The sequence below is a fragment of the Hydra vulgaris genome, chromosome 12 (assembly GCF_038396675.1).
Source record: "Hydra vulgaris chromosome 12, alternate assembly HydraT2T_AEP".
Taxonomy (NCBI): Eukaryota; Metazoa; Cnidaria; class Hydrozoa; order Anthoathecata; family Hydridae; genus Hydra; species Hydra vulgaris.
The window spans coordinates 57,696,175-57,721,284 of record NC_088931.1 but is presented as its reverse complement, the minus strand read 5'-3'; the positions used below and the strand labels follow the sequence as shown (position 1 = coordinate 57,721,284).

Sequence of the window (25,110 nt, the reverse complement as noted above, 5' to 3'; positions counted from 1 at the left end):
AAAATTAGATTAGTGTTTAAACACAGTGTTGAAGTAATCAAAAATTAGATTAGTGTTTCTACTAATTTATATATATATATATACATACATATATATATATATATATACATATATACATATATATATATATGTATATATATATATATATATATATATATATATATATATATATATATATATATATATATATATATATATATATATATGTATATATATATATATATATATATATATATATATATATATATATATATATATATATATATATATATATATATATATATATATATACAGTGCTTCCAGAAAGTATTAGCGCACTCATATTTTTTTTACCTAAGGGAACTTCAAATGAGTGCAATTCGAAAACAATAAAAGGCTGAGTGATAATTTTTTTTCAACTTATTCATAAAATAAAGCAGAAATACTAATTGTCAAATATATAAAGGATATTTCTTTATTATTATCTTGAACTTAATTAGAATACAACAAGAGTGATAAAAACAATATTAAAAAAGTGTGCAAAAGTATTAGCGCACTTTCAGTTTTTCAAAGATGGTAAAAAAGTTTAATATCTTATGTGACCACCTTTGTTTTTAAGGAATGCTAAGACTCTGCGCAACATAGAATCTATAAGTTTTCTGATTAAATCTTGTGGCACGGTATTCCACAACTCTTGCATCTGCGTTTTGAGCTGCACCAAGTTAGTGGGCTTGCTTTTTCATAATTTGCAGTCCATCCAACTCCAAAGATTCTCAATAGGATTTAAATCAGGTGAGCAAGCGGGCCAAGGCATTAGATTAAACCATTTTTTTTCCATGTATTGCTTTATTGACATGCTGTGTGGCAAGGAGCGTTATCTTGTTGAAATTGCTAGGTGGAGTTTGCCTTGAAAACGCCCATTGATGGCTTTAAATAATCTTCTAACATCTCTCTATATCCATGTTGATTAAGGCGATCAGTGTAAAGATGCGCCAGTCCATTGCTAGATCCAGCAATGCAGCCCCAAATCCTAATTGAACATCCTCCTCTTTGAACTCTTGACATGATAAAATGAGAATTATATTTCTTGCGATTAATAAGTTCAAAATTTGACTTGTCCGAGAAAATTAGCTTTCTCCATTGATCTACAGTCCATGCAGCTCTCTCTTTGCACCATTTTCTTCGCTTGAGACGGTCTTTGATACTTAATAGTGGCTTCTTTGTTGCAAGGTATGAATTGAGATGTTTTTTCTTCATTAGCTTGTAATTGTTGATCGGCTTACTTGATGTGCACTCAACGCTGTATTCAGGTCTGAGGCAATTTCGGCTATGCTTATGTTTGGGTTGCGTCTAGCGAGCATAATTACTTTATTTTCGTCCCTTTCTGACATTTATTTGGGACGACCAGAGCGACTTTTGTCTTTGACTGTTCCAAACTCATTATAGTTTTTGAGCGTTGTTCTAACGCTGCATTCACTGATTTCAAGTTGACATTCGATTTCTTGATTGCTAAGACCACTTTTGTTCAGGCCAACAACTTGCTACTTTGTTTTAATTGTTATGCTCCTTAAACCCATATTTTTGTTGGTGCAATTTTAAAGTATTAAATAACTTTCAAATGATATTTCCACTACTTATTCTTCTTACATTTTTTATTTTTATTAATCAGCAGAGAGTTTTTAACAAAAATTAACCAAGAAAGTTTTTCTCAAAGGAATTAAACGAGTGTGCTAATACATTTTAAATGAGTGCGCTAATACTTTTGCACGCTTAATTTCAGACATTTTTCCGAGTAATCATTAAACTTCTAATTAACTCATAAAAAAAACAAGCAGGTTGACAATATTTGACATTATAATTAAATTTAATTGGTTTTACCTTTCATTTAAAAAAAAACTAGTTCAAAATTAAAATTACTTTACAATTTATACTGATTTGAAGTTGTCTATAATAAAAAAATTACGAGTGCGCTAATACTTTCTGGAAGCACTGTATATATATGTATGTATATATATATATATATATATTAATACGCACAGTGTTTTATTTAAATAAAGTTAAAACTTTCTGATGTTTTTATGCATGCAAAACCAAAAAGACAAAACTATAAAACAAAAAATTTTAGTAGGTATTTACATATATTTTAGTTTTGTGGCTTTAAGACTGTATGCTATTATATAATTTTGTGGTTTTAGTAGATAAAGATTTAATGTTTGAAGTAAAAATACATAATTTAAGTATTGTAAACTCCATATTAAGTATTTATTATTTTACTTTGCTAATTAACTGATATTAAAAAATAAACTAAAAATAAAAAATATAATGAGCTAAATTTTGATTTGTTATCAACGCCGTTGAATAAAAGTACGTATGGACAAAAGAAATAATTCTTTTTTATCAACTGTTTTTATAATACCTTCATATTACAGGTATTGTAAGTAAAATTTCTACAAAAAAAAAAATTAGAAAGTGAAGCTTTAAAAGGACCAAAGAAAAGCAAGATTTAATAAAAAAATATTGATGCATTTTTTCAATCAGAAAAGACATTTTAAATTTTAAACATCATCGCTTCCAACAAGGCTGCAAACAGCCACTAATTAAAGTTGGAAGTTACTGAAAGAGAAAAGATGAAGATTGTAGAGCAAGATAATGATTGACAGACGACTTAAAAGATTGCAAATTATATGAATCAGGAAAGCAAGATGAAGGAAGCGAATTCCAAAGAGCTGTTGTTCGAGGAAAAAAACTAGACGAATCAGCGTTTTTGGAACACTTAGAAACAGACACAGAAAAAGGATGACACTTAATTGAATGACGAGTAACACGAGAATGAATTTTAGTAGATGGCACAAGAGACACTAGCTCTTTAGAGCAGTGCCCATTATAGTATTTGTAGAAAAGAGAAAGAGAAGCAACATTACGACAATGTGATAATGGTTAGAGGTTGGCTGCAAGAGCAGGTCCAACTATGTTTACAATGCCTTTTTGCACCTTGTCTAAAAGAGAAAGGGCATCATTAGAAGATCCGCCCCAGATATGGCAACAGTATTCCATACAAGGCCGGATTTGAGATTTATAGAGATAAATAATAGAATCCAAAGAAAGAAAGCGACAAGCTCGATAAAGAGATGCAGCCTTAGCAGATGCTAATTTTGCAACTGATTTGATATATGGTTTCCAAGAAAGATTGGAAGTAAGAGTTAATCCTAGAAGATGAAGAGTAGGTGACTCATCGAGTACATCACCGTTCATAAATATAGGAAGATCTAAACTATTGCGATAACAACTGGCTGAAAAAAATTTAGTTTTATCTGAATTAAAGTTCACCAGCCACTGTGAGCCCAATGGTGTAGCAGAATTAAGATCCTTTTCAAGCTCAAATGCCCCCTCAAAGCAATGAGAGAGTGTTGGTTATTTATCACGACAAGAATAAATGGTAGTGTCATCAGCAAACAATGCCACCTTAGATGAGAGAATATCAAGAAGATCGTTAATGTAAATTAAAAAGAGCATAGGGCCAAGGATAGAACCTTGAGGAACCCCTGAAGTTACAGAATAAGAAGAAGAGTGTTGTCCACCGAAGACAACTTTTATGCTACGATTGGAAAGGAAGGATTCAATGATCTTAAAGATGTTGCCGGATACACCATAAGAAGAAAGCTTATGGAGAAGACCAGCATGCCAAACTTTATCAAATGCTTTTGAAATGTCAAGAGCGATGACCTTAACCTGGTATGTTGTCCGGGCAACAAGCTGTAGAAGACTTTAGGCAGGAAATCACTTTAGATACAGATGTTGGAGTGATATGAATGTCATGCAATGGATCAACCTGTTTGTTGGCAATATCAGGTAGAATGCAACTAGTGGAATCAAGAGATGATATTGATGAAAAGTTTTTAGCAAACAATTCGGCTTTGTCTTTAGGTGAGGTGACAAAGTCTGAACCATACAAGAGAGGTGAAATTATAGATTTGCCCTTATTATTGATATTATTAAATATTCTCCAGAAGTCACGAGAGCCTAATTTTTGAGATGAGATACGAGATTTCATGACCTGAGAATAACGGGTTTTGGCGTTAGACAAAACCTTTTTACAATTGTTTCTAGCAGTAATAAACAGACGTCTGTTTTCTGGAGAACTGTTTTGCTGATAAATATGGAAGTAACGGTTTCGATTGGCAATCACAGCAGCACAGTGTGAGGAAAACCATGGAGGAGAGTGAGGCTTGACCTGGAATCGTCGAGAGGGAATAAAAGATTCCATGCCAGCCTGAATCCACGAAGTTACATTAGAAGCACATTTGTCGACAGGAAGACGAAAGACTTCTACCCAAGGGCTATCACGAAGAAAATCACGGAAAGAATCCCAGTCAGCTTTACTGTAGTTGTAAGAGGTTCGATAATAGGGGGATTCAGGTGATGAAGAAGAATGAGATGTTAGTTTTAGAGAGGTCAAACTGTGATCAGAAGAACCTAAGGATGAATGTGGAGAAACTGAGCACTGACTAGGATCAGAAACAAGACATAAGTCGAGTAGAGAAGGTAGATGATTTGGGTTGTCAGGAAAGCGAGTTGGAAAGTTGACTATTTGAGTTAGGGATTGAAAAAGGCAAAAGTTGTGGGCTTTAATGCCTGCAGAGTCACTGACACTAGAGCCAAGCCATTCAGAGTGGTGAGCATTAAAGTCACCGACAACAACTATATCAGCTGATGGATAAAGAGAGAGGGCTTGGTCAATATGACCAGAAATAACGTCAAAAAGAGTGCAGTCTTGAGATGAAGGAGAGCGATATAGAACAAAGAGAAAGGCAATAGAGTGAAATGGTGCTAAACGAAAGCACATGAAAGAATAGTCTGTGGATTCAAACCTAGTTTCACGACAAATGGGTGAATTCTTACGAATGTAAATGCCGAGGCCATTAGATGCTGTTTATTGTAAACCTTTTTGGATGTTTGTTGTACAAGATAAAAATAATAAAAATCGGTGTAAAGATGTAAGAAACTGGAAAAATTTATCTACAAAAATTGAAAAATACGAATCACAATTTTTTTCATTAAAAAACATTTATCTACCTGTTTAATATACAACATAAGGAAATTTAACACAGGGATTGACATGGCAGCTAAAAACCTTGTAAAACACAATGAAAAAAATTATAGGGTAGAAGCTCTGCAGCAATTATTTTTAAATAATATTTACATTAGCTTGAAGTAACATGACATTTCTCAGTCATAATGAATTATTAGAAGAACCATGTAATGGGAATTTTGTTAAATTGTTTCTACTTTAGTAGAATATGATTTTTTTTCAATCATTTATTAAATAAACTAAAAAGAGCAATTAAGTATATGAGTAAAACAATACAAAATAATATAGTTAAATGTCTTAGAAGTATAGTAGAGAAAGAAATAACAGAAAAAATAAAATCTGCTCCATTTTTTTCTATCATGACAGTTACAACAATTAACTCAACAAAAAAGAATGAAGTATATAGATATGTTTACATTGAATATGACGACAATGGAATTCCATCTTAAGGTAATGTAAAAGAGTCACTTATAGGATTTCAGCAAACGACCTCATAATATATCTTTGGTAAAAAGACAAACTTCCATTGATAAATTGATTGGACAAAGATGATAGCACTGGTGTATGAAGACACTAGCTATGTCAAGAACACATGATGGTTTTCAAAAAAAAATAAAAGAGCTACAACTATATTTAAACTATATATTTTATATTTATCGAACATTTTTGGTTATTTCACAACTTTTAAGTCAAATATAAAATGAATTCAACACAGTAAGTTTACTTCTTCAAAAAAAGAATACAAATTTACTAAAAGCTGCTTCTTTGCTGAAAAAATCCATGGAAACACAAAAACTATTTTGCTGAATGTAAAGAGCAGATTTTCAATGACAACATTTATAAAAAAATTTTAGATTTAAAGTACAGTGCTAGGAAACTAATTCTATAAGTTTGCTTTGGGGCCTCAAAACTGAAATTACACCACTGAGCAACATATATATAAATCAAGGTGTAACTTTTAACATTTACCTTACCTAATGTGTAATTAGGTCTGCAAAGTACTCAAAATCAAAATACAAAGCTAAATAAATTTATTTTTAAATACCATTTCTATTTAAAATTTCCAGTAGACCAAAAATATTGAATATCAGTTCTAAAATCACTTTGTTAAATTTTTTGTCAGTTTAGAAATTAATAAGCTTCAATAAAAAAAGTAATAAAAAAAATTAATATACCTCATTATTGACTTTTTCCAGTCTAATAAACTCATTGTCAATTAAAAACTTCATTGTATCACTAATTGATTGATCAGGATCTTTACCACTTATTGCTAAAAGACACACATGTAAATATGTGGACTGAGCATACAATTGAACATGTTCTGGTTGACTTGCTACTCCTGCAGCAATTACTTCAAGTAAGGCTCGCTTTAAAGTCTTTGAATTGCCTTCTCCATCTATCATAAAAAAGTATTTCTAAAACTAAATCCAATTAATATTCCTTGAATTATTAATTTTTTCATTTTTATTTCTTATCATGTTAGTATGAAGCATTTTTTATGCTAAAATGAAAAATCATTTAGTAACTTACACAGTAAACAACTGTATACAGGAACAAGGTCTGAATTCAAGAGTGATAGGCCTTTTTGCTTTTCAGTTGGTTTGCATATTAAAATACTTTCACCTTCTGAGTCAACATTTTTACGACCTGCACGACCTGCCATTTGTTTGTAAACCATAGGCTCTAACAGTTGACCGTGAAAAATAGGTGACCGAATAATGACTCTACGTGCTGGAAGATTTACACCTTAACAGAAATAAGTTTAAAAATTAGCTTACTTTATTATCAAATACCAAAGTATAGAAATATTTTTGAAAATTTTTTGGTCTAGATGGAAGTGTTTTCTTAGCTTATTTCTTTTAAAACAAGATTTTAACGTTTAATTAATCAATTATGCTTTTGGTCTTGTTGATTTTATAACTGTTTTAGGCAATATAGATTTTTATACTATCAACTAAAAAAACACTAAAGCAAGTATTTGAAAAGATTTCTAGCCAGCTATTCTAAATCAACACCAGTAATTTATCATTAAATTGTTGCTTTCTCTCTGATATGTTTTATTATAATATCCAAGTGAAGTTGAATAATAAAGCAAAAGTTATACCTACTACTATGTTAACTAAATAATTGAAAAGTTTGATTATCAAAGAAGTATTGTGAGCAAAAGTATAATTATCAAAAACAGATTAGAAGCAAAAGTTTGATTATCAAAAACAGATTGGAAACAAAAGTTTAATAGGTAAAGAAAGATTGAAAGCAAAAGTTTGATTATCAAACAAATATTGGAAGAAAAAGTTTGATTAGCAAATAAATGAAAGTTGGAAGCAAACTTCCATTTATTTGCTAATCAAACTTTACAAACAAATAAAAAAAGTTGGAAGCAAACTTTGATTACCACAGAAATTTTGAAAACAAATTTTGTTTATCAAAGAAATATTAAAAATAAAGTTCGAATAGTAAAGAAATATTGGAAATAAAGTTCGAATAGTAAAGAAATATTGAAAATAAAGTTCGAATAGCAAAGAAATATTGAAAATAAAGTTCGAATAGCAAAGAAATATTGAAAATAAAGTTCGAATAGTAAAGAAATATTGAAAATAAAGTTCGAATAGCAAAGAAATATTGAAAATAAAGTTCGAATAGCAAAGAAATATTGAAAATAAAGTTCGAATAGTAAAGAAATATTGAAAATAAAGTTCGAATAGCAAAGAAATATTGAAAATAAAGTTCGAATAGCAAGAAATATTGAAAATAAAGTTCGAATAGCAAAGAAATATTGAAAATAAAGTTCGAATAGTAAAGAAATATTGAAAATAAAGTTCGAATAGTAAAGAAATATTGAAAATAAAGTTCGAATAGCAAAGAAATATTGAAAATAAAGTTCGAATAGCAAAGAAATATTGAAAATAAAGTTCGAATAGTAAAGAAATATTGAAAATAAAGTTCGAATAGCAAAGAAATATTGAAAATAAAGTTCGAATAGCAAAGAAATATTGAAAATAAAGTTCGAATAGCAAAGAAATATTGAAAATAAAGTTCGAATAGTAAAGAAATATTGAAAATAAAGTTCGAATAGCAAAGAAATATTGAAAATAAAGTTCGAATAGTAAAGAAATATTGAAAATAAAGTTCGAATAGTAAAGAAATATTGAAAATAAAGTTCGAATAGTAAAGAAATATTGAAAATAAAGTTCGAATAGCAAAGAAATATTGAAAATAAAGTTCGAATAGCAAAGAAATATTGAAAATAAAGTTCGAATAGTAAAGAAATATTGAAAATAAAGTTCGAATAGCAAAGAAATATTGAAAATAAAGTTCGAATAGCAAAGAAATATTGAAAATAAAGTTCGAATAGTAAAGAAATATTGAAAATAAAGTTCGAATAGTAAAGAAATATTGAAAATAAAGTTCGAATAGCAAAGAAATATTGAAAATAAAGTTCGAATAGCAAAGAAATATTGAAAATAAAGTTCGAATAGCAAAGAAATATTGAAAATAAAGTTCGAATAGCAAAGAAATATTGAAAATAAAGTTCGAATAGCAAAGAAATATTGAAAATAAAGTTCGAATAGCAAAGAAATATTGAAAATAAAGTTCGAATAGCAAAGAAATATTGAAAATAAAGTTCGAATAGCAAAGAAATATTGAAAATAAAGTTTGAATAGCAAAGAAATATTGAAAATAAAGTTCGAATAGCAAAGAAATATTGAAAATAAAGTTCGAATAGCAAAGAAATATTGAAAATAAAGTTCGAATAGCAAAGAAATATTGGAAGTAAAAGATTAGCAAACAAAGTTTGAAAGCAAAGTCTGGTTACCATAGAAATATTAAAAGCAAAGTCTGGTTACCATAGAAATATTTTTTAGCTTTTTTGATTTGCTAACATTAAAAAGATTGTCAATCAGGCATTTCATACAATGTTTTCATAAAATGTAATTAACATAAGAGGTAGCAAAGTTTGCGTAATCAACAAACTCATTGATTATGTTATTTAGTAACTCAACTTGATTCTCTAGAAAATAAACTTGACTTACAAGATTTGTGCTTTAAATCTATAATTAGCAAAAAAAAATAAAAAATAAAAACAGCAACTATGTTTCTTTTTTGCTGTCTTCCTTTTTTTTAACTCTACACCCTTATTAAAAACTTTACACCATCATTTAAAACTTTACACCATTATTGAAAATATGAATTCATTTTAAAAAGATTAACATCAAATTATTAGGAAATAATTACGGCCTAATGGTTTGATTAACTTTCTGTAGCAATGAAAGGTTTTCCAAAATGAATTTAATAAAGAAATATTTGCAAAATACTATAGCAACCAAAAAACTAAAATATTTAGCAATTTTATCTATTAAAAATTTAGTAGCAAAATACTAATCTATATCTTTAAATTCAGCTAGAGAAAAATTTGCTTATTTAAAAATGGTTAGGAAATTATAATTTAAAATAATTATTACATTATATTGTTTTAGTATACCTCAGATTTGACAAATTTAACTGTACATTGTTTATAAAAAAATTATTTTTATGTAAAATCTTTATTTTTTCTGCAATAAATTTTCAATTAAACATTTTTTAATTAATACTTTTTTCTTTTTTTCAACATTTTAAAGTACCTCGCTAGGAACCTCATATTATAAGTTTGCCTTGAGGCCTCAAAACTAAAATTACGCCTCTGTGCAACATATATATAAATCAAGGTGTAACTTAGTTGCAGATTAACATTAACTTTACCTAATGTGTAATTAGGTCTGTAAAGTACTCAAAATCAAAATACAAAGCTAAATATATTTATTTTTAAATATCATTTCAATTCAAAACAATAGAAATGGTATTTAATGAAATTGTATGTATAGTAATTTATGTTAATTAAATATGTTGTATGTATAGTAACTTAAGTGAATTAAATATGTTGCATGCATAATAATTTATATGAATTAAATGTTGTATGTATTGTAATTTATGTGAATTAAATATGTTGAATGTATAGTAATTTATGCGTTTCTAATGTGTAAAAATTTATCATTCTTATCTTTAGCAGACATACTAAGTTTATTTTTATTTTTCTTGTTGCAATAATTTTTATAGTAAACTTTATTATATTTTTATTTCAAAATGGCTATAACACAAGTGAAGATTTTGATGAGACATTTAACTGTCGACAATTGAGATTTCCTTCATTTTCTATTTTAAAATTTTTAGGCGTATTATTTATTTTTCTTCTCCTGGCATTTTTAATTTTAGAAACATCTGCGAAATACTTGTAACATTTCAGATGGTATACTAATAGAGAGTTTTCAACAAATTTTTCAATTCAATTACCAAAATTATGTGTTATACCCATTAGCTTCTGAATAATGACTTTTTCTGCACTTATCAAAATTTATTCATGATAAAATAAATTAAATAAAATCTCATAATTGTTAAAATTCACAATTCTAAAAATGAATTAGACAGAAGTGCTTAAAAGATTTGGTTGCTGACATAATTTTATTTTGTTCTAATTATCAAGAAGACGAGTAATTTGCCACATACATTTATTTGCAAAAAACTATACAAAAAAAATTATATTTTTATTAAAAATTTTAAACACGATGAAAAGATAGTTGTGTAAATAATTTTTGTTAGGGGTTTTAACACTTATTCCTCAAAAACTGCAGAAGATAAAACTCTGAAACTTTTTTGATAATGCTATTACTTAACATAAGCTATTATTTCTAAATAATTTACTTGGTTCTAAGAGGGAGATTATAGACTTATGTGATTGACAGGATCAGTATCAATGAATAATAAAATTATTTTTTTTTAAATATTGAAAAAAATATACAATTATACTCAATCAACTCAAATGAAATCAAATTTTAAGAATTTTTTCTTTGAAAATAAAGCTCAAGCTCAGCAGATCCAACAACATTTTCAATGGATTTTTTGACCTAGAAGAATGAGCCCAAATATGACAAGAGTATTCCATACAAGGAAAAATAAAAAACAATGAAATCAGAAGTAATAAAATGGTAAGCACAATAAAGAGAGAAAAAAATAATTTTGCAATTAATTGGGTTTCCATAAGATGAAATAAAGTTAAGGACTAAACAAGAGTATTGTCATTGACCAACAAATTTTCAAGACCAGAATTTAACTGAAAGACAAATTTAGATCATATGCATACACGGAATTTAACTGAAAGATGAATATAGGCCAAATGTGTACCCTGCAATTTAACTGAAAGACGAATTTTGACTTTTAAACCAAATTAACTGAAAGCCAAATTTGGAAACATTGGAAGTGAAATTTTATGAAAACTTTAATATATTTTATAAAAAAATTTAAAATTTTTTCTGTTTTAGTTCTTGTCAGAGATTACCACAAAAGACCATTTAACTAGGAAGTTTATGCCTCTTTCCTTACTGATGGGGCGAAATATACTCAGACCTCGATTTGAACCCTGGATCTTTTGCTTCTAAACCAAGTGCTCTAACCACTGCGCCACGACTTCTGTATCATTTTTATTAACTAAAATTATTATTTTTTAGCTCATTAGTAACCATATCTCAAAATAAAAACAAACTAAGTGAAACAAAATTAATTTTTAAATTCTCAAAAACATATACACTCACAAAAAACAACAATTTGGGTCGAAAAAAATTTAAAAATACAGTAATAATGAGAATTTAAGTTATGGAATCTTTAAAACTCTTAATGTTTTTGAACAAACATGAACAAAAAAACATTTACAATGCTCATTGAAAAATTTCGATGTCAATTTTATAAAGAAAAAATATTGTGAAGAATATATTAAATATGTTAAATGTTCACCTATTTTTTACATATTTTTTGAAGGCGATAAGATTTAATAAGTGATAAATAGTCACAAATAAGATCAGCAGCATGTACTAAGCAATTAAAATGACATTTTGTCAAGACAGGAATATATGGTTGTGTCATTAGCAAATAGAACCATTTTAGAGGTAAGATTATTAGGGATATAATTTAGATGAAGAACAAAACAGGACCAAGGATAAAACCTTGTGGTACCCCTGAAGCTACTGGAAATAAAGAAAATTGATGTTCATTTCATAAAAATTATAATACTGTGGTTTTAAAGAAATATTTTTAAAATTTTAAAAATACTCCTAGATACACAATATAAAACAAGCTAATGGAGAAGACCAGCATGCCAGACTTTATGAAAAGTTTTTGATTTTGTCAAAAGCAATAGTCCTTGCCTCATTACTTCTATCTAATACATGACTTTCTGTCATAACAGTTAACAAGTCAGCATTAGGCTGAGATGATCGAAATCCATATTTACTGTGAGAGAGTTGTTAGACTCAGGTTAAGGTACTAGAAGTTAATTCAAAAACTTTACTAATAGACTGTAAGAAGACTGATTGGGCAACAGTAAGAAGGCTCTGAGTTTAAAAAAAAAAGGAAAACAAGATTCAGATAAGCACTTGTTAAATAGCTTGAACAGTAGTCGTGAGAGATGTAAAGAACACTTTTGTAAGACTGTGACAAGAATGTTGTTTGGACCACAAGCTGTAGAGAAATTGAAGTGAGAAATAGCTTTTGCAACAGAAGTAGGAGTGATGTCTAACAAAAGTAGGAGTGATGTCTAACAAAAGTAGGAGTGATTTCTAACAAAAGTAGGAGTGATACCTAACAGAAGTAGGAGTGATGTGCAACAGAAGTATGACTGATGTCTGACAGTGGATTAACCTTCTTCAATAGGATGATAAGAAGCCATAAGATTCAAAAGATTAATTTCGGGGAAATTTGTTGGCAAATAATTGTCTTATAATAATTATCAAATAGTCTTTTTCTTGAAAGAAGTAATACAAGATGACATAAAAATCGTATCCAGATATTAAAAATGGAATGTTAGATTTCTAACACCAATTTTATTGATTTCTTGCAATCATAAAGGGACATTTGTTTTTTATAGAGTTTTTCTTGTAGAAAAGATGAAAAATGTGATCATGATTAAAAATAACAGACTTCATCATGATTAGAAATAACAGACTTATTTTTTATGTCTCACAAAGATCAAGTCGGTTATTTCTAATTAAATTTCTGCTAATCAATTTAAAGTTGTAAAAAGGGTTTCTATCTGATTTCAACAATTCACACTAAGATAGACACCGCCAATGCACAACATACAATTGTTAATACTCAAACAGCTTTAAAACTTTTTATATCTTTGTTGTTTTTAATAACTCTTTTTAAGATTTCTTAACTAGTTACTAAATAAGTAAATAAATAAGAAATGAAAACAAGAAATACTATGAAAGGAATGCTATAAGTTTTATCTTTTATTTAATACTAAACATTCTATAACAAACTTTACTTCATCAATGTAAAAAGTATAACAAAATTTATGTTAAATATACCTGCTGTGTAGTCTGTTCAAAATTGATTATCTAAAATAATAAATATAATCCATGTCCTACATTTTAAGTAAGTTATTCTCTAAAAATGTTTATTGAAAATAAAAACCCAGAGACCACAACTACAATTTTTCATAAGTTTTAACTTTTTTTTTTTTTTTTTTTTTAAAGCTTTAACATGAATTTTTTTTTTGAGACTACACTTTCAAGAAAGTTTTATAGAAAAAACTATATAGACTGATGTTTGACATAATCAAGTAAGGAGTTCTTTATTTTAAAATGCTGCAGTACGTCATTGAATATTTTGAAAAAAAAAAAATAAAAATATAAAATCTATTAGAAATGATTTCCAATAAGTTGTAACCAATGTCTTGAATGTATTTGTACAGGTATGCCACAGTTCAGAAATAAATTTTTCTAACTTTTCGTTAAAAACTTATTTCCTCCTGATATTTCTATTGTTCAAAGATGCTAATTTACCACGAAAACTTCATTATCATTCCCAAACAAACTCTTTCCCTACAGAACTGCCCCTTAACAAAACAGGTTGTAAGGAAATAAAAAAATCAAGGCCAAATCTAAACAAAGTCTAATCAATAAAAAACATAAAAGTAATTAAAAAACATCAATAAAAAATAGAAAAAAAAATTTAAAAACATCAAAAAATGAGTAATAGTATTAAATAGTTAAATTTTCGAAACAAAGACATTTTTTTCGAAACGAAGACATTTTTAAATATAAACAATCATTATTAAAGAATTCTAATCAAAAACAAATAAGTATTTCTTATATTTGAAAGCAACTTACTTTCTCTTTTTATGCATTGTAACAAAGCCTCATTAAACTATTTTTTTTAATTTCATATTACTCATGCTTTCACTTACAATAATTTCCTTTTATATGAAGGAGTTTAATTGGAGACATAGTCTTTTTGCCACCAGCTTTGTATATTTTTGAGCATTTCCAAAAAATCATGCATGGAAACTCGTATATGTTTTGTCTATTATTTTCATAATAATAAAATTGGCAATATCCAATTTAATTCTACCCTAAATATTTTGTAAACAAAGAATGGTACTCACTAGTAATGAAAAGTTAGTTGGAAGTTGAAAATTTGTGGATTTCATGTAGATATTTTTATGAAAATAAATAGCTTTTGAGTATTTCAAGCGAAATATTATATCACTACAACTCGTATTTAATATATTTTTAATGAGAAATAGTAAGCATAAAATATTTCTAGTGTGTAGCGTTTAGAAAACTATTGTATATTTTTCAAACTACTGCAACATTAACACACAAAATAATTAAAATGATAAAAATATGTATTTCAATATTCAGGTAGCCTAAAATATGAAAAAAATTTTTTGTTAGAATAGTTTTTGCAAAAATCATAATGGCATTGCTATAAGTCTCAGCTTCTAATTGTAAAAACAAAGAAAAATAAAAAATCACACACAAAAATGGAAATGCCCTTTATATATTTCACTCAAAACCTTTTTTCTTTTTCTTTATATTTTCTTGATCTAACAGCAGATTACATGTTGTTTTTTCCCTTTGCTTACGATATTTTATTTATTTTTAGATATATTTTATACTCTAACAAGGCACTATAAATTGCCATTACTACTTTTTGTTTATTTCTATTTGGTGCATCGCCAATAATAGAAACTATAAAATCCTAGATAGTGCAACAAACTACAAGCAACATTTTTTAACATTAGGTCATGGGACAGCATTAATTGAGAGAAGCCTCAGCATAAATAGAAATATGCCTTTGTGTAAAAATAATTTTTGTTTATAACACATTATTAAATGCAAAATGTGTGGTAAAAAGTTATTTTTTTACTAGGCATATTACTTTTATTACTGAGGCCACTGAAGTTATACACTAAAATTATTTTTTCACTTGGCATATTGTTAATACTGAGGCCCTTCTCAATTAATGCTTTCTAATGACCTAACATAAAAACAAGCATCAAGACTTTTGACTTGATTTTGTCTTAAGTTATTTGAGAGTTTTAAAATAAGATTAATCTAAACAATTTCCAACATAAAATTTTTTAATTGTGAAAAAGCAAGATTGCATTCATTTGAAAAGGTATGCAAGTAGGAAAGAACCAAATAAAGTACAGATTCTGTTCAAAAAAATTGAAATTTACTATTAAATCATTGACTCTAAGCTGATGCAATCAGTTACTTCAAGAAAAGAAAGTGGTTGCAGACTAAAATTTATAACGATATAAATTTTATTCTAGTTAACTAAATGGATTCAGCCTTTTCACTAACTACTATATTAGAAAACATTTTCTGATATAGTAGACCATTATTATTACATAGGTTTAAGGAGAAATTATTCTGTATTGAATGTAAAACAGAAAAAATCAGAGTAATGGTCTCAAGAACTGCTTGATTGTGCATAAATGTAAACTCTCCAGAGTTTATATTTCTGCAAAAATGTGAAGAAGCAAGATACGGGCAATGACTTTTGAAAATGTTTTTTGCTTTCTATGTGAATTGGGACAGCTCTTCAATATATATTTCACAAGTTAAATTGAACTTGGCATGTTTTGAACTTATCTAATTTTTTATTATAACTTAGTTAATTTTTAAACAATAAATAACTCTATCTTGAATTAAGTTGTTATTTCAAATTTTTGTAATAAATGTGTGTCTATTCTTAAAAAATGTGAAAAAAAGAAATGAACCACCTAATAAAATTTTGTGCGGTTTGTACTATAAATAAATAACCATTATCAAAGTTAACTTTTGTTCTTTAATAAATATCAATCTATCAGAACAGTCTTTACACCTTCATAATTAACTTTTTTTTAATGTTTCACTTCTTATTTTAACATTAGTATTTATTGACCTGAAAAATAAAAATATTTATTATAAAACATTTAAAAACATCAAAATTTCATGAGGTGTCACAAGTAGAACATGTTTATCTTTTATATTTAAACATATTAACTATTTACGCACACAAACACAAAGAAATATATAATATATAAATACCTGATGATAAAGTAGATGTAGCAACAAGAACTCGTAAAACGCCTCTTCTAAAAGCACCCTCTAAAATATCTCGTTCATCCATAGTTAAACCAGCATGGTGATAAGCTACTCCTTGTCGAACCACCTTCTCTAACATTTTGTCAAGTCCAACTTGTGTTCGCTGCAGCTGTTCTATGACATCTTCAATCAGAACTTTGCTTATTAATGGAAAACCGGATTTTTTAACATTAGATTCTGAAGTTTTGAAAGAGATTCCTATAGGGTTTTGAAGAAAATATTCGGATATTGTTTCTGAAAGTTTCTCGCACCAATTTTTTGTTGGACAAAAAATAAGTACTGAGTTTCCTTCTACTATTGTTTCAACGCACAATGGAATAATCCCTTCTTCATCCCCTTTAATGCCTCCGTAATTACTAACTATCGACACTTCTTTTCCACTACTGTTTAGTATATGATTCCCAACCTTTATATGCTCTGTTAAAGGAACTGGACGAAAATTAGTAAAGTATAAATCTGCTTTAAGCCACTTTGCAAGCATGTCTAAGTTAGGGAGTGTTGCACTCATGCCTATGATTTGTATTTCAGCATCATTACTTGCTGTTAAAAACTTGATTTTTGTGAGCAACAACTCAAGTAAGTAGCCTCGACCAACATCACCTATCATATGCATCTCATCAACCACTACACAGCACAAATCCAAAATTTTTTTGCTCTCCATTAACTTATTTATTAAGGAGTTGGCCTTCTCAATAGTACATACAGCAATATCAACTGTATTTAAACCACCAGCAGAGTTTTCATTTCCCATGAATCCTCCAATTGTAATTCCTGAATCTTCAAACTGATCCTAAATTATAAATTTTTTTATGAGAAAAATTAAAATTGCTAATTAAAATGAAAAAATTCAATAAAATTAAAATTGCTGAGAAATTTTTAACTAGTTGCGTTAATACACTTAAAATTTATCACAAACTTAAACACAATATATATTTTTTAATGCAAGTATTTCAATAGCTAAATCTTATATTTAAACTATTCTGTAACAAATATTTTTTTGTTTAGTTTGGTTTATTCATGGTCAACAAAATTTACAAGTTATTGACAAAGAGCGGGACACCAAGCTACTCTGTGATGAAAATACAGTTTTTAGATTTCAGTTAAGACGCCAGAGCAAAGAAAGTTTGTATTTGAAATTGTTCTTTGAGTTAACTGCATTTTGGGTTAAAGCATATTTTTCACGATGAAAACTGTAAAATCCAGAAAAATTAAAATTCTCAAAATAAAGAGAATAGATTGAAAAACAAAGTACTTTTAGACAAATGCCTAAATAAAAATTAAAAATAATTTATTAAAAGCAGAGTTTACAAACTTGACTGGTTTTGAAATCGAGGTTTTTATAACAAAAACCCATTCAAGGTGATATTGTGAACACACAACATTGACAGTGCATAACATAAAAATATACAATGGCTGCATAAGTAAAAAATTATATGACTATTTATGAAATAGTATAAAAACAGTATGAAAATCTTGAAAATTGTACTCAACTGATTGTAGAAAATGTGTGCTTTTTAATCACTAAAAGTGTTTTGCAAAATTTAGCTCAGTTTACAATGATGAAGTTAGTGAGCTCTTTAATACACTTCAGATTAATCAAATAGAAGATTCAGTTTGAAAGCACTATTGAAAGTTACAATAAAACTTCATAAGGTTTGAACAAGTTCTATACTGCTTGTTTTGGAAATGTAGCAATCCAAAGTAAGCTTTCAACTTTTAAATTGTGGTGCTGAATATGTTAGATAATTATTAAGGCATCTTGTATATAGCACTGCAAAAAGAAAAGATTGAATTGAAGTTATTTAAAAAAAAAGAAAAGAAGATAGCCAGGAAAAAAAGAAAGAAACAAAAAACAAACAAATATTGAAAACCAAATCAAACCAAATAACCAAGAGAAAGAAAAAAGAGAAAAGAAACAAGACAACTATAAACCAAAGTTAAAAAGGTAGAGCGCTCACTTTATAAGTGAGAGGTTCCGAGTTCGATCCCCAACATGTCCCTGGTAGTACCGTGCTCAACTCGTTTCTCCACGCAGTGGCCTTGTTCATCAAAGTTTGTATTTGGAGTTATAGAGTTGAGAGAGGGTTATACCACAAATAAGTAGCCTCCTTGTCTGTAGTGGCCTTCTCGGCCTTGAGGAGGTGAATTAATAAAAAAAATAATAAAAAAATAAAAAAACATTCAAAAATGGAAAATAGTTAAAAAGAACTAAAATAAAATTAAAAAATTGCTCCATTTTTGTAGAAACGAAAAAGAATAATTTTTAAATTTTATTAATTTTTGTGCATTGTATATCGTCGAAGATAGAGCAAATCCACAAACTAACACATCGCTCAATAAGTCCGTAGGATAGCTAATAAAACAACAACATTTTGACATAATTTGATTTTATTCATCAACATAGTCTCCTTTAAAGGCGATACAGTCATTCCAGCGCTTCTCTAACTTTTCGATACCATGTTTGTAGAACGATTTATCTTTTCCTTCAAAATATGCTTCAGTTTCGGAGATGACCTCCTCATTCGATCCAAATCTCTTTCCCTGGAGCATCCTTTTGAGATCTGAGAACAGCCAATAATCGCTGGGGGCCAAATCAGGCAAGTATGGTGGATGGGGCAACAATTCGAAGTGTAATTCATTCATTTTTACCATTGTTTTCATTGACTTGTGACACGGTGCATTGTCTTGATGAAAGAGAATTTCTTTCTTCTTCATGTGCGGTCGCTTTTCGTCAATTACAGCCTTCAATCGTTCCAATAATGCCATGTAATATTCGCTGTTGATCGTTTTACCTTTCTCAAGATAATCAATGAACAATATACCATGGCTATCCCAAAATATGGAGGCCATAACCTTGCCAGCAGAAGTTTGAGCCTTTGGGCGCTTTGGGCGGCTTTCACCCGCTGGTGTCCACTCAGCCGACTGTCGATTTGACTCAGGAGTGAAATGGTGGATCCATGTTTCATCCATTGTGACGTAGCGACGCAAAAAATCCTTTTTATCTCGGTGAAATAGTGCCAGACATGCTTCAGAATCATCGATTCGTTGTTGTTTTTGGTCCGGTGTTAGCAAACGCGGCACCCATTTCGAACAAAGCTTTCTCATACCCAAATGTTCGTGTAATATTGTAAACACACTGCCTTCTGATATCTTTATGGCCTCGGCAATCTCCTTCAATTTCAATTTGCGGTCGGATAAGACGATTTTATGGATTTTTTTGATGTTTTCCTCAGTAACTGCCGAATTTGGGCGACCAGAGCGTTCAGCATCATCGGTGTTTGTACGACCATGTTTAAAGTCAGCAAACCACTTTTCAACCATTTGCCTCGATGGAGAGGAGTCCGAATAACACTTATCAAGCCATTGTTTGGTCTGCACCGTGTTTTTTCCCATCAAAAAGCAATGCTTAATGAGCACACGAAATTCTGATTTTTCCATTTTTTTCAATTCACAAAAGTTGATTCAATCGTTCACACACTAACTTGGTAAATAATGGTCCGATTGTTATGAAACTTTGACAGATATTGTTTGAAGGTTGGTACTTTCTAAAAACAATACGGATTCGGTATTTGTGTTGCCATCTATATGTCATCCTACGGACTTATTGAGTGATGTGTTAGCATTGGATAATACCGTGTATCTGCACTACAGAATTTTTACTGGAGAATGTTAAAACTTTAAATTTGTTTTATTTCAACAGATTTTTGGCTCATTTTAGCATAGAGAGCATGATTTATGTTCTTTGCAATATCACAATAGATATTTGGTGTTTAAGTTAATTATACCCAATTATAATAGTCAATGCTACTTACGCAAATTTGCACTATTCAATATATATTCGTGTATTTTTGTGTATCATTTATGTTGTTATGTGCATTGTTTATGTTGTCATGTACTTGATATTTTTATTTTTATTTGTTGAATGTTGGTTGGACATTTTTGAAGTTATATACATTTTTAAAACTGTATATATATATATATATATATATATATATATATATATATATATATATATATATATATATATGTGAATAAATACATTTGTATGTGAGTGTATGTAGGGGCGTATATGTATTTCTGTATGCATTTGTATGTATGTATGTACAGTTGATTCTCAATACCTCGACAACTTAATATCTGAAACTTTTGTGAATCTTGAACTTTGTTTCCGGTCCCTTGCACACTCGTTTAAGCCAAAATTCTCTCAATATCTCAAACTTTTTCCCCAGTCCCCTGATAGTTCAAGATACTGAGAGTCAACTGTATGCATATGTGTGTATGTGTATCTATTTTATTTTTGTTATATTTTTTGTCAGTTTTGATTTTAATGCTAAATATATTTTTTCTTATTTTTAATCTTTTTTGTTATTGTTATTTCTATTAAAATTATTGTCATAATTGGTATTATTATTTTTAATTTTATTATTATATATTTGTTTTATATTATTGTTAGTTGTTACGTTTTATCATTGTTTTTTTAACTGTTTGTAATCTAACTTTGTAATCTAACTTTGTGTATATATAGCTTTTGTGTTTATAAAAGCAAGTAACTTATTATTATTATTATTATTATTGTTATCATTATCATTAGCTATGTTCTTTTGTTGTTGTTGTTATTAATATTGTGCTTCTTATGTTTATTAATAGCATTATTTTCATTGTTATTAATACCATTGTTATTATTAATGTTATTATTAACATTATTATTATTATTAGTATTATTATTAACATTATGATTTTCAGAGTTTTTATTATTTATTATTAACCTCATTATTATTAGGTGTTTCGCATCATTTTTTATTATGGCATATTTTATCATAGCATAGGAATAATGATGCTATATAAATACATTATTAGTATTTATATAGCATCATTATTAGTTTTTATACTATTTGTAAACATCCTTGAATTGTAAGATCACATAATTCAGAATATATATCAATATTCTTGATATTCATTATATTTTAGAGATATATTTCAGTATAGAGATTTATTTCAGTAATAATAAAACATCAAATACACAATACAGTTAGTAAAAATAAAGATAGAAATATCTTGGAGGTTATGTTATTCACAAATTAAAAAAAAGAAAAAGAGAAAATCAAAGAAACAAATATATGTAATACAATAATATAAAATAAATTAAAATACACAATAAACAATATCTAAATTAAAAAGTTAAACAAAAAATATATCTGACCTAAAGCTTGTCAGTACTCTTAATTAAGGAGGATTTATTGGTATAACAACTGAGTTCACTAAGAACATAAGCTACTAAGTTCACTAAGAACATAAGCTACTAAGTTCACTAAGAACATAAGCTACTAAGTTCACTGAGAACATAAGCTACTAAGTTCACTAAGAACATAAGCTACTAAGTTCACTAAGAACATAAGCTACTAAGTTCACTAAGAACATAAGCTACTAAGTTCACTAAGAACATAAGCTACTAAGTTCACTAAGAACATAAGCTACTAAGTTCACTAAGAACATAAGCTACTAAGTTCACTAAGAACATTGCTATTAAGCATAAAGCAATACAAAATAAAACAGAAAAAAAATCCTAAAAATGATTAAAATATAAAACAATCATTTAAAATAAATTAATAAAAAGGTATATATAAAATGTATTAGCTTTTTCTATTCTGCAAAGAGTCTTTTCCTTCCATATTTATGGATTTTTAAACATTAATGCTTGTTTAAAAATCATGTTTGCTTTTACTATTTTTGTCAGATATCTAGTATTTCCAGTATCAAGAAAAATACTTCATTAAATCCATATTGCATTAGTAGTAAGTCTGTATCACAGTTATCTTAAGAATGTCAAATATTCTTTTGAGCAAAATATTTCTCTATTGGGACTTGACAAAATGTACTTAGAAGTAACCTAACCTAACAAAATTTTTATAAATTTTACTAAATTACATGGCATTGATAACAAGGTTGTGTTCTTCAGCTTGATAAAAGAAAATGATTAATACTTCTGTATTTCTAATTTTCTAATATTAATTAAATACTTCTGTAATTCTACCAAAGGGTTTTAAATATCTCAAAAAATTTAATTTTTGAGATATCCAGAGGGCCAAAAATTTTAATTTTTAATATATATATCAATAGGATATCTATAGGATATCTCAAATATCTATAGGATATCTCAAAAATTAAGTACAAACTCTATATCAGTTGAACTTTATTAGTTGATAAAGTTCAAAAATTTATGTCAAACAACTGATTTGTATCTGAGTAACACAAAATATGTGAATAACACAAAAATTTTTTTACTTAAATATATGCTTTACAAGATGTATGCATAAACATATATTAATCTATTTGTATTGGTGAACGTTGCTAACTTCTAGAAGATCTTTTAGTACTTGAAACTATTTAGCAGTATTATTAATATTCTCATCCAGAATTTTTTCATTCCATTAACCCATAATTCTTACATAATATTCTCTATAATATACTCTAATATTTTACAACTGTTGATCGAATCAGCTTCTTTGAGAGCTACCAGAGTTCGGGAAACCTTACTAAAACCATTAAACTGAGTTTTAGAGCAACACCCATATTAGTAGATAACAGGAAGAGTTGCATTGCCACTATCAAGGAGGCACAAGCAAAAAATCTATATGTAGAGTCGAGAAAATCCAGCATTCATCATCCTAGGTAGGAAACAATGTAACACAGGTTTACATCTACTTCAGCCTAATAGATGAAGAAGGGGTTTGAAGCTGGTCAGCAGAGTTATTTTGTTTACCTCTTAAGCCTTTGCTTCCACAAAACAGTAGCTGGATGGAGTTAACATCTGTATTACCAAGTCACCATCTCTAGCCTTTACTCAATCAAAAACCCCAAGCAAGGGATTTTTAAGTCAGAGTTTGTTTCACCTAGCCTTTGTGTAAAAAAGCAAACCCTACAAGGCAACAAGGCATGGGGCATATAGTACTGGGTTACATGATACCAGTAGCAGGGTGATCGTGTTGATCTTGAACCTGACCTGACCTGTTTGCATATCAATTGTATGCAGTAGTACCCCTATTTTGTCATTAAGTTTTTTTTGTAACTTTAATCATCAAATACTCTCAATACCATGAGCAACCAAAAGATTTTTATTTAACAATGAAAACCTTTTGTGCACAGTCACGCTTGATTTACACTCTATTGTGGTGTCAATAAACTTCACAATAAAAATTAATGAAGGTTTGAAACCAGCTAGTTATTTTATTGATAAAAAGCTTATACGCAGCTTTTATTGAAAAAAGCATGCAAAAATAATATTTATATGTATGTATGCATGTATGTATATATGTATTTATGTATGTATGGATGTATGCATGTATGGATGTATGCATGTATGCATGTATGCATGTATGTATGTATGTATGTATGTATGTATGTATGTATGTATGTATGTATGTATGTATGTATGTATGTATGTATGTATGTATGTATGTATGTATGTATGTATGTATGTACAGTATGTCAAAAAAGTCTATCATCCCCTGATGGTTTTTTCAATAAAAACAAAATTTTATATGCTTAAATATAGATTTTTGATTTTTAATATTTCTTTTTTAAATATTGAATTTATATCAAAAAACATTTTTATAACAAGAAATTAATATTCTTATACTTAAAACAAAAACTATCCACTAAATTAGAAAAAGTGTAAGTCAAAAAAGTGTATCACCCCTTATATAATTATTTTGCTAATATAAAATTAATAGTCTGGATGGTGTTTGATCAGCTACTTTAATTTTAAAAAGACTCCATAAATTTTCAATCGGATTTAGGTCTGGTGACTGAGGAACCCAATCTAACATCTTAATACTGTTTTTCTTTAACCACTCAGTAGCTAACTTTGATGTGTGCTTAGGATCTCCATCCTGTTGAAAGATAAAATTACGAGATAAGCCAGCACTTCTGGCGCTTGATCTCAGTTTTCGCTTCAGAATGTCAGTATAAACCTCTTTTGTCATTATTCCATCAATGAATTCGAGTTCCCCAACACCACTCCAAGCAAAAGAGCCCCAAACCATCATTTGACCTATGATAAGAGGAAAAAATAAGTTAGGAGGATATATTATATTGAAATTTTATAATAAAGCCTAATGTCACCTCCCCCATGCTTGACAGTTAGTCTCATACATTTAGGATTTAGGCATTCAGCATTTTTTCTCCATTTGCGTATGATACCATCAGAACCAAACAAACATATTTTTGTTTCATCGGACCATAAAACTCTTTTCCATGGGTCAATAGTCCAATTTGAATGTTTCTTAGCCCAAGCCAATCTTTTCTTTTGATTCTTTTTACTCAAAAAAGGCTATTTTGGAGCAACTCTACCTACAAAACCTCAATTTTTCAAGCGATTGCGAATAGTTTGAGGATTTACAGTTACATCATGATCTGTTTGTAAATCTTTCGCAAGCTTTAGTGCAGATAATCTTCAATCTTGTTCACTTTTTCGAATAATTTCTCTATCAATGCGTTGGGTAGTCTTAGCTGGGCGTCCTTTTCTTGGCAAATTTTTAACAGTACCCATTTTTTTATATTTTCTAATGATATTTC

At 28.4% G+C, this 25,110-nt stretch overlaps 1 protein-coding gene across 4 annotated transcripts in view; it reads right to left on the bottom strand.

Moving 5' to 3' along the window:
• Window positions 1-25,110, bottom strand: part of LOC100199679 (DNA polymerase theta) — a 53,127-nt gene that overhangs the window by 15,752 nt on the left and 12,265 nt on the right. For all 4 annotated transcript variants that reach the window (XM_065813843.1, XM_065813844.1, XM_065813845.1 and 1 more), the window contains exons 5-7: window positions 16,480-17,326; window positions 6,599-6,814; window positions 6,244-6,464 (exon numbers count right to left, since the gene is read on the bottom strand). In XM_065813843.1, coding sequence (XP_065669915.1) covers window positions 6,244-6,464; window positions 6,599-6,814; window positions 16,480-17,326 — 1,284 coding nt within the window. The remainder of the gene's footprint in view (window positions 1-6,243; window positions 6,465-6,598; window positions 6,815-16,479; window positions 17,327-25,110) is intronic.